Consider the following 11,588-nt stretch of genomic DNA (forward strand, 5'->3'; position numbering starts at 1 on the left):
ACCACAACTCTTTGGGCCCGGCTACCCAGCCAGTTTCTAACCCAACAAAGCGTACGCCAGTCCAAGCCAAGAGCAGCCAGTTTCTTAAGGAGAATGTTGTGGGAAACAGTGTCAAAAGGCTTACTGAAGTCAACGTAGACCACATCCACAGTCTTTCCCTCATCCACCAACCATGTCACTTTGTCATAGAAGGAGATCAGGTTCGTCAAGCAGGACCTGCCTTTCATAAACCCATGCTGACTGGGCCTGATCGCCTGCTTGCCCTGCAAAAGCTGGTGTGCGTTGGCCGGGAATCGAACCCAGGTAAACTGCTTGGAAGGCAGCTATGCTCACCACTATACCACCAGCACATCTGTCTGCATGCCTCCCTGAGGTGGAAACTGCAAGTCTCTTGGACATTTGCCTTTGTGGATCTGCAGAGACAGGTGAGCATTTTCTAAGATGAAGACTGAAGCATAAAAGGTCTTCCTACATGAACTCATTGTCTGAGATAGACCCTATGTAAAAATGCATGCTGAATGTTTGCCATGTATAGCAATATTACTTGTTAAGATTCAAATAAATGATAACCACCTTCTGCAAAAAAACCAGTCACACTAGTAAGGTCACATAGCAGACTGTTTACACGTACAGGTAGCCATGTAGTTTAACAAAGTTAGGAGTAAAGAGACTGCATAGAGAGATCTAGGTGATAATCATCTAGTAAATTCAGTTTACCTAGTTTACCTTCTGTTCTTTAAGGGTATCAAGAGACCATTTTGAATGATTGTAACTAATTTTCAGTAAATTTACTCCACGTTTCTATCTTGTATTTGGTTGCCTTCAACTCCCAGCCATTAGTTATTTCACTAATCTTGATTTCTCCAGGAGATTAAAATGTCTTTGTTTCTATTTTGGCATGGTCAGAGCACTGTAGCCAAGTTTATTTTCAGTTGTCCTTTGATAGGTTAGATCAAAACCAGCTCACCAATTACATACACCAAAACTGCCTGCTTAGCAACCTTTGGCCGTGTGACAGACTCAGGATTGAGCAAGTGATTTACACAAAGGTCATAGTGTTGCCCTGCCGGATTTCATAAGGTGTGAAGGTAAACGCCTTCTCCTGTGGCACCTTGCTGGGAAACGTGGAGAGTGCCACACTCAACTGTCTCTGCTGAGCTTTTTCCCTTTTTCTAGCACTATGTGCCCTTTTCCCTACCTATTTGCTGGGAAATCAGCAGGAAGAGAAGCATGATGTTTCTGGAAAGTGTATGCAGAAACACTGTCTGAGGGTCCAGAAGCCAGTTTGTCAGAGACCGAAACTGACACCACTTTCAAAGGGAGGCTGAAGATGCATTTCTGTGTTCCTATGTGAGAAAGGCCAACTAAGGGTGCAGACAATCTTCTGTAAGGCCTTGATATGGTCCCTCCTCCACAACACTCTTGCATCTAGACTGTGGAGATACAGATTTGTTAGAGTGCAATATTTCAGTACTTAAAGGGGGCTTATAAAAAAGATGGAGAGCAACTTTTTGCTTGTGCAGATAACTATAGGACAAGGGGGAATGGTTTCAAACTAAAGGAGGGGAGATTTAGATTAGAAGTTAGGAGGAAATTTTTCACTCAGAGGGTGGTGAGGCACTGGCACAGGTTGCCCAGAGAGGTTGTGGATGCCCCATCCCTGGAGGTATTCAAGACCAGATTGGATGGGGCTTTGGGCAACTTGGTCTGGTGGGAGGTGTCCCTGCTTATGGCACGGGAATTGGGGATGGTCTTCAAGGTCCCTTCGAACCTGAGCCATTCTACAATTCTACAATTGCAATGTTTCAATATACACAAGGAGTTTATCAGAAAGATGGAGCTAGACATTTTAACTGTAGCAACAAGACAAAAGGTAATGGTTTTAAACTGAAAAAAAGGTTAGATTTAGATTAGACATATGGAAGACATTCTTTACTATGAGGGAGGTTAGATACAGGAGCAGGTTGCCCTGGGAAGTTGTTGATGCCCCTTCCACCAGGTTGGATGGGGCTTTTCACAACCTGTGGTGGTGGATTAGATGATCTTTAAAGGTCTCTTCCAACCCAAACCATTCTATGATTCCACAGAAAACAAAGTCAGCTTCTTTTTTAGCATTTTATAAACATCAGTTGATCCTTAAACTTTGATTAGTTGTGTTCTGGTACTGACACAAAGCCCAGAATTTCTGCTGAGAACAACAAGAAACCCAAGTGTACAGTGAAAAGGGATTTAGATTCCAGTCTTGGACAAGGAGCTTACAAACAAAAGTTAATTTTTTAACATATGCAAAGCACAATAGGTATAAAACACTTGGTCTAGCTCCTTTATAAGGTAGAAGGGTTTCCTCCTCTTTGAAAAGGAAAGATGCCTGAAGAAGAGACAATTGAGACAAGTAGGAGAACAAAGGATAACATTTACTATTGTCTGACCTCAGACTGACAGAAATACTGAAAGACTGTTCAGTTGGATCAGACTGAAGTTTTTTCAAATGAAGAGGTGCCAAGTTTTCTAACTCTCTCTGTTCCCAGAGTGTCTTGTATTATTTACTTCACCCACTAAAACTCATGGAATTTAAGTGGCTGATAAAACTGGAATGTCAACTTCATAAATACAAATGTGAGTTTGCAGCCCTCATGATTGCATCATGAATGATAAGGGCTCAAAACTCAAAAGGGAATTTAACTCTCAGAGCGAGGTATAGCAATGCACTTCCAACACTGAAAATGGTGGTAACACTGGCACTACCATCACTGTTCTAAACTGGAAACAGCTTTCCTACACCTTCCATTACATTAATGCCAGAGTTGAAACCTTTCTTTTTGAAGAAAACACAATCAGTAAAACAATTATTAAAATAACCTTAAGCAGAGCACGTCTTTTCCAACCAAATGCCTTTAGGAACAATAGAATAACATAGTTACACTGCCTTTTTTTAATTAAAATGTATTTCAGAAAAGTCAAATTGGAGTTATAGAAAACTGTACAAAGAAACTATCAATGCTTCTAACAATTTTACTGAGTAAAAAAGTAAACAAAGATGTGAAAAAGCATACAAAGAAGAGAATTCACTGGCTTGTGCGAAGATTTGCATATACAAACCTGTATCTCCAAGACACAATATGAAAATTTATGCTTTAGAAAATACACAAAACATCCTACCCGCCCTTATAAAAGATGCTAGTAATTTATACTTCAAATGGGAAACAATTTCGTTTTCTGAATAATGAGTTCTCAAACACCTGCACCAAGGGAATCTTAAAACTTGTCCAAAACAAAAAGTCCTGTATCTTGCTGACAAAGAAAAGGCATGTTTTCCTTTTCTTTAAGCCCACAGAAACCTACTAAGATGAACCCCAAAATGTATGTAGAGAACACTAGCAATGCTAGTGGACCACTAAACATGATTCCAACCCTGTACCTCTCTTCCCTTGAGGTCACATATTTGTTGTGCCATCTCTACAGAGGAGCATAAAAAAAACAAAACCCACCATACAATTATTGCTTAAACAGGAACTTATTCTGCATCCCTTATTAGGTAAAATTCCAGATAACTTCTGACATACAGCAGAGAATTTGAAAATACAGTAGTCTTATAAAACTGATTTCCTACTTTCCAAGTAGAAAATAATTCTACAAAGTACTTCTATGTCATGAATTACCCTACCAAACCCCAGCCACAAGGAACAGCTCAACTCTTTCTGATACCATTAAGATGTCATCTATACATAAAATTTATACAAAAAAATTGTTACAGCATTTATACGCACACTTTTGACACAGTATTTAGAACTGCTTTTTCTAGTGGACTCTGCAGATACAGTATTTTCAAATAAAGTATGCATTCTTAAGAGGTCAGGCTGTGTACTGGCTGATGAGAGCAGAATGTTAACACTGGTATTCTACACAAGGACTTATAACTGATCTGCATACAAAACCTGACCATAACGTACAATATCTAAGTAAGTGACAAAATGATTAGGCAGTTATCCCCATAGAAAGTGTACAGTTCTGAAAGTAAATAAATATTTTAAAATATGCATATTGATTTAAAAACTAGAAAGTAGTATCCCTGAGGTCAAGGCACTGCTAAATTTGTACATTCCAATTCATAACTTTATCATAGTCCTGAATTCGTTGTTTTATGTGAGAAAGCTTATTCTTTAGGTATTCACAACGCTCCTTTTTCTCCAGAAATGCAGGATCCTGCCAAAAACACACAAACCCTTATATTAATATTTATGTTTTCAGTTTCATCCAAAAGTAGTCTATTACCGGTGATGTTCTTGATTAAGGACATTATACAATTATTCTCCAAAGTCATATTCTTTCTTTTCTTATTTCCTTCCTGTTTCCCGTTCCTTTGTGAAGGGCTACAGGAAGAAGTTCTGCTTTAATAAGCTGTAGTTACTCAGTAAACAAAGCAGCTTTTAAACAGAAATCTCTACATATAAGTGACATTCTACTACATAATTTTATGGGTGTGTTCTGGTATGTCTAATAAACCCCTTTCCCAAAAGAGCAATGAAACTTAACATGGACACAAGATTTGAATTTTATGAGAAAAAAAAAAAGGTACTTTTAATGTATGACTTTTTTAATGGAATACTGCTGGCATTTAAAAATGACAAAGTGAAACCTTTTGGATCACACTGGAAATTGTTTTTGAAAGTCCACTTCAGTTTCATGCCACAAAGAAACTGCACAACTTCTTTTGAAGGCTAAGACTCTCTTTTTGTTAATGTATCTGTTGTTTGTGCCAGCTAGTGAATATATATAAACTGGATCCCAAAGACTAAGCTGTCCTCCGAAAGGACTCTGAAATGTTAATAGATAAGATGTACTCTTAGAAGACTGAAATACTTAAAACTCTTTTCTTCCACATCTGACTAGTAAAATCATTACTGTCAAAACAGGTTGTTGGCATGAATTGAGTGGGTAGTATGCTACAGTTTTAAAAGACAAAATATACAAAGCCCTGTAATTGCTAGGGTTACCCTGAACTAGCAAATTGTACCTAGTATCAGAAATGCTGACTATTTACATTTTCTTTGCTATTCTTTAGATTAATGAGCAATGTAAAGCTGAAATCACTCACATTTTTCTTTTTCCTGTATTCTTGCAGAACTTTTGATATCCTTTCCTGTTCCTAAGAAGAGAGATCACACATTTTTAAACGCATTGAGTACACTATGTATCTTCATGTAAATTCTACAAAATACTTGTCAGAAGTCAATCTTTCAGGTGATCAAATTTATTGATTTATTTTTGTTGTACATTTTGAACTTGAGAAATAGTGAAAATAAGTTAAATAATTTACTCAAACTTAAAAGCTGATAGCATGAAAAAAAATGAAAAAAAAAAACACCACTACAATCTAATTGCAACTTAGCAGCGTTGACTGATGACCAAACAAGAAAGTACATATTTGGGGAAAACTGTCTCTCCTACTGAGCCATTGTCAGTATTACTAGATGTGGTGCCCAAAGAAAGTCAGTCAGAATCTGCTTAATACCACCCGTGCTTTCCATGAGCCCATTTCACAGGTACTTACATATATACTTCCAGGATGATGAGGAAGCTGTCTCATCAATGCATCCAGCTCATCGAACTTTTTTAATACAGCATTAACTTCCGCAGACAGTTCTTTATACTCAGCAAACTGATCATTGAATACTGCTTTGTACCGGTCTCGCATTTCATTTGTTTGAATTGCTGGGTATTTCCTTCAAAAAAAGGATTTTCAGGGACTAGTATTAGACATACGACTTCAACAAACACACAGACCCTTGACATCAATAGAGTATTCCTCTATTGTTTGCTGATTTTGTAACCTGCTGAAATTTTCATGTACGTAAAGCATTGAAAGCTATGCCAAATTGTATATAAATCAATTTATGGTCTTATACTTGACCACGTAAAGGCCTGCTCTTTAAAAGGGAGGATATTATCAATTTAGCACTAGAGTAAGTAGAAGATTAGTCAAATTTCAGTGGCAAAAAGTCAGGTAATTTCCCACATATATTGCCTGTGTGGTGGTAATTATACTCTGGTAATTATTCTACACACTAGATTATAACAGTGTGTTCTAACATTTTGGTTGGGTTTGGGGGGTTATTTGTTTTTAAAATTTCAGATTCCTTGTTTATATTACTGTGTCTATGGCATTGATAAAGAATTATGAGTTCCCACAGCACATGCAGTATGACACAGAAAACATGAATGTATATATGAGAAATACTGAGTGAAAAACATATTTGAGTTTTCTCCATTATGTTCATTTATCAAAGTCAAGTCACTTACGCTAAGTAGTCTGGCATCACTATAGGTTTAGGAATGTGGCCTGCAGGTATATGACCATTAAGTAGTTCCTGTTTCCTTTCCACTGATTTAAGCTGTCTGTAATTGGCCTCTTCTCTTGGTCCATCATCACTGTCATACTAAGTTTTAAAAGGAAAAAAAATTTAGTTCCAAATAAAGTCGGCTTTCCTTCAAATGCAATATAACAAACTCTATAAAGTATCCAATTAATGGGAAGACAGGTATAAGAGAACTGAACAGCAGTACATTCTTTACAACCTTTACTATAATGAGAAAATCAGGAAAGAATTAGTAATGTTTCTCACATAGTAACTGGAGTTTCCTCTTCCCCTTGCTTACTATTCTAGTTTATCCCTTGATCCAGAAATAATAGCTCATGGAGTCGCCTCAGAACACATAAAAAAAAAAAAAAAGGCTAAAGGCTCCTGATTCAGTACTGAAGTAAGCAACAGAGAAGACAGTGGTAGGAAATTCACAGTATCTACTGGGAGACATTTAGGACTGAAAGAAACACCAGAAATTCTCTGGGAATCATCAACATCTTTTGTATTAAGATCCCATTCAACCTCTGCTGTGCATGCACCTGCTTCTTTCTGCATCAGAAGCACTAAAATCCTCCTTTTTGCTGGTATTTCAAAGCTTGCAAAGGGGACCTGAAGCAGTCTTAGAGTCACAGAAGCAAACTGAAGTTACAGAGCACCTACTACTGTGCTTCCACTGGCTACTCTCCGATCTAAGTAGGCAATCAGAAGGGAAAAAAAATCCCCAAAACGTGCAATGCATCAGATGCTCTGCTGTTACAGTCAAGTCTGCAAAACTCTACGATAAGTGCTACAGAACTTGTCACTTCATGAAAGAGGGTAAGGTCACATACAGAAACAGACATCAGATTTGCTGTCTACAGTAAATTTTATAACCTAGACTAACATGTGGTAACTTCTTCAAAAGCTTCTTCCAAATCTTCTAGGTAGAACACCACCCTGACTACATTAAAGAATTAAACCTAATCTTTTTTTAGTCCCGTCCCCCCCCCCCTTGCAGTTGGTAGGTCAGCCAAAACAAAGAGTCAAAAGAAAAAGAATACACATTTTGAAATGCCAGTAAACAAAGAGAAAAATAAATTTGCTTCCTACCTTCTTTTCTGGTAAAGACGACTGTGTTTTCATCTATAAAAAAAAATAATTAGAAGACCTTTAATGTTTTATTTTAAGCAATAATAAGATTAAAAAAAAACACAGACACTTAAACTTTTTTCCCCCCCAGAGCCAAGCTGTACAGAGAGTTATGTATTTATATTCAAGTATGAACAGATTTAGCATAAGGAATATTTTTAGATCAATTTCCTTCAAGACTAGTTAAGAATGTTGGAATGAACACAATCACCAAAAACCACAGGATCTTCTGTAGCACAGCTGTATGCAGCAGTGTAGAGGAAATACTCCATCCAGTTCCCAATCACCTTTACTATTTCACATGCCAGCATGTATTAACTTGCTGACACTCTGCGGTCTAGTTCATTGCCTAGCAAACACAGCAGCGCGCTAACCAGTAACTCAACCAGCAGCTATTTTGCACAGTGCTCTCCAGAGTAACCTCTCGCCTAACCTGTATTATTGGCTTTAGAAGTATTGGCTTAAAAAAATCTTAAATAACTAGAATAAAATAACATTGATAATAAGAGGGAAGAATGTCTGAGCAACCTTCAATGTAATGCCAACAATCACCTCATTCTTGAAGGACATATTTCAAAATTTGTTAAAAATAAACTTTTATCATACATCTGCAATTCACTTTTCAAAAGGGGAGCCTCAGTTTCATGCAAGATGTTGGGGAAAAAAAAAACAGTATTAAATGAAAATGCTGCAAATCAACAAACTGCAATCATAAAGCTGATGAAACAACTTCTTGGTATCTCTTACTAAAATCATCTACATGCTGACGCCTAGTAAGTTAGGCTTTCGCAGGTTTCATTTAAAGTTTTAAAGGTATGTTAAGTTCTGTTGATTTTAAAAAGTTTTTTTGTTGGGGCATTCACGTGAAAGAGGTTTTTACACAAATGACTTTGAATGCTCTAGCTGATAGTGCTAGGTCTCCACTATTACAGTTTATCATTAACTAGGTGAGCACTGAACGTTTCTAGTAGGGGCAAAGCCAGCAGCAAATGCAAGATATTTAATTCAAAAGATAAAATCAATTGAAATCTGAGACACCTAGACCTAGGCAGCTCTATTATTAATACTATTGCCTAGTACTACTATATGGAAAGCTAAAAAGACAAAAAGAAGTATCTTGGAATTTTGCTTGTAAACCCAAATCCATATTTCATATTCTTATTGTGGCTTACGCTAGCACTTCACAAGCTGAAAGCACATTCTTCAAAGAAATGCTAGGTGGCTTTAAGCCCAACCCTACTAGAGCTGAACAGGCACATTGTTCATTTCTTCCTTTGTTTGGAAAACACAAACCAGGAAGCAGTTCATCACCTGCTGCAGGAAGAGAACCCAGTATTACAAAGTGAACAGAGCCCTTTCCTTACCAGAGTCAATAATAAAAAAGATTTGGGCCAGACATCTTCAATGCACCTTTTATTCAGTGATCTGAGATTTGTGAAAGCCCACCCTCAAAGGCATTGGGCTTGCTGCACACCTGATAAGACCAGTCTTTGGCACAGGAAGATCTTAGAGCGGTGCCCACCACACCATACCCACCAGAGAGAAGACAGCTGCTCAGGACCTACCTCTCGTTCCATTAACTCCCGGTGCCTCCTGGCTCCTTCGTGCCTCCACAGCTTCAGACAAACCAATGCGCTAATCAGATAGATGACCACCGTGACGAACAAGAAGATGATTGCTGCTGTCTGACCCCCTTCTACGCGGCAAAAAGAGGCATTTATCGGAGTCTTAAACAACTGGTAATAGCAGAGACCACCTCGGTTGATGTCATTGACATACACTATGCCCGCCGACATGTACAGAAAGAACATGGCCACGTTAATGCCAAACTCAGTTAGTGGCCACCAGTTGGAATCGAGGAGGATGGTCCGGTAGTACATCGACATCCCGAGCACCAGCAGCACAATGGTGACTATCCACGCCACACCAGCTACTACCAGGATGAAGGGAGTTTTGGGCCCGCTGTAGTAGTAGCCTCCGTAGGTGCCGCCGGCCCCGTAGCTGTAGGGCTGTGAGTACCCGAACATGTTGTACCACTCGTTGTCCTTGTGCACGTAGGCCGTCACGCAGGCGAAGACCGCGGCGCCCAGCAGCAGCTCCACCACGCAGAGGATCCTGAGCAGGCCAGCCCAGGACTTCATGTAGGCGTACCGCTGGTGGTAGGCCTCCACCCTCTCGCTGTAGGTCATGCCGGTGGGAGCGCGGTGCTCCAGCGACCCCAGCGAGTCCCCACGCAGCATGGCTTCGGCCTCCTTCCTCGAGGGGCAGCTGCCGCCCGATCCTCCATAGGGGTCCCTGTAGGAGCCGGGCACCGACCTGGGCTCTGCCCGCCTCGGACCGGGCGATGCGGGCGGCGAGCACTCGACCCCCTCCGACACGTACCTGATGTCGGACGCCGTGCTGCCCCAGCCGGCCTCCCGGCCGCGCCTGCCCCTGAAGAAGTTCTTCCAGGAGTCGGGGACGAACCGCCGCACCGGCTTGAGCTCGGCCGCCCCGCCGACGGGGCCGCAGGGCGGCTGCAGGGGCAGCGGCGGCGGCGAGGAGCCGGCGGGCGGCGGGGACGAGGCGCTCCGCGACATGGCCGGCGCTCGGCGCGGCGGCGGCGGGGGAAGAGCCCCGGCACCTGCCCGCTGCGGCACCGGCCCCGGGGCTCCGCACCCTGCCCGGCCCGGCCCGCCCCGGCGGCCTCACCTGCGGCGCCTTCCGGGCGGGCGGGACCCGAGCGGCGGAAACCCGGCGAGCCCCGAGGGGCAGCGGGAGGCAGAGCGGCCCCGGCCGGGCACCCCGAACCGAGCCGAGCCGAGCCGGGGAGGGGAGGGGCAGGGAGGTGAGGAGCGGCCTCCGGGGGAAGGAAGGTTTCCTTAGACTTACTGCTGTCACTGTTTGTTATACTCACTTTTTTATCTGTATGGGTTACTTTCATGGCTCAGGGCGGGCAGGGAGCGTCTTGTTTAGTATTCAGCTCAGGGCTCATCCCGCGAAGTTGAGGGGAAGCTGGGGAAACTTGTACTGATGCTGGCTTGACCTTCTAGCCCACCCAAGTAGCTAAAGGAGTACTTTAGCGCAGACAAGTATCTCTTTAGTGAATGCCATTGTACACGTTAATCTGTTAAATTAGTCATTGATACTTGGTCACTCTCCTATTCCTCTGTTTTAATCCATGACTGCTTGAGCTGCAGCAACCTCAGGCTGGCTGCAAGGTAGCTCACTTCCACTGTGCTGGCTAAAAGTAAGAGGGAATCCATCCTGCTCGTTCTCATTTGTCCTGTTTTTCCTCAGTTAAGTCTGGCACGCCAGGCTCTTTATCAACAGCTACTTCAACCTTTAAACTAGCAACCATGTATTACCATGAAAAAAAAAAAAGTCTCCTGCTCTATCAACCCGGGAGCTGCTCTAGCAGGAGTCCCCCCCCTCGCTTATGCTTAAGAGCTGCTGGTTTCTGACAGTAATATCCTCTGTTCATCACTGTCAATTCAAGCTATACGTATTCTTTTCTCTTGTTGCTACCGTCAGTATTATGTTCCATGGCTCTGTGCCAACAGTGTTTAGTGCGTATGTTGGGTTACAGGGTGGTTCTTGAGTAATACACACTTCATCCTCCAGGGCAGTACTTCATAGTTAAATTCAGAAAACAATCCTACAGTAGTAACTATGAAACACTTCGTCAGATGCCCTGACAAACTCTTTCTTTTGGTTAAGAAAAGGAAGTTAGTCTCATTTCAGTTAGGTGTGATCACAATCCTTTATTAGAAGGACCATCACAATTAAGTCTCTTTTTCTGTTTCAGAGATACCAAGGTCATAGAAATGTATCTGCGGCTCTACAGGTATAAATGAACCCCATGGTTCAGAAGGCAAGGTAGAGTCAAAATACAGCATATCATGCTGTGTCACTCTACTAGCACTAAACAATCTGTATGTAGATCACTATAGTCTTGTAATTGAAAAAAATATATATTTTTTTTCAAGCATTCTAACATATAAGACATAGAAGCTTCAGTAGATGTAGTTTTATAAAAAAACTTTGTTCCAAAAAAACCCATGGTGTACTGGGTCTGGCTGGGATGGAGTTAACTTTCCCTGCAGCTGCTCATACAGT

The 11,588-nt window shown here is 41.3% G+C and overlaps 1 protein-coding gene and 1 non-coding gene across 2 annotated transcripts; both read right to left on the bottom strand.

Moving 5' to 3' along the window:
• Positions 1 to 278: 278 nt before the first annotated feature.
• Positions 279 to 350, bottom strand: TRNAG-UCC (transfer RNA glycine (anticodon UCC)). The gene has a single exon. It is a non-coding gene; the product is annotated as a tRNA-Gly (tRNA).
• Positions 351 to 2,996: 2,646 nt separating this feature from the next.
• On the bottom strand, positions 2,997 to 10,310 carry MARVELD2 (MARVEL domain containing 2). Its single transcript, XM_013201677.3, has 6 exons — positions 9,056 to 10,310; positions 7,452 to 7,484; positions 6,301 to 6,437; positions 5,552 to 5,723; positions 5,096 to 5,146; positions 2,997 to 4,203 (listed from the first exon to the last, which is right to left on the bottom strand). The coding sequence occupies exons 1-6, from the start codon at positions 10,067 to 10,069 to the stop codon at positions 4,087 to 4,089; spliced, it is 1,524 nt and encodes a 507-aa protein (XP_013057131.3). The 5' UTR covers positions 10,070 to 10,310; the 3' UTR covers positions 2,997 to 4,086.
• Positions 10,311 to 11,588: the final 1,278 nt, after the last annotated feature.

Source organism: Anser cygnoides, chromosome Z (genome assembly GCF_040182565.1).
Source record: "Anser cygnoides isolate HZ-2024a breed goose chromosome Z, Taihu_goose_T2T_genome, whole genome shotgun sequence".
In the NCBI taxonomy this organism is placed as follows: Eukaryota; Metazoa; Chordata; class Aves; order Anseriformes; family Anatidae; genus Anser; species Anser cygnoides.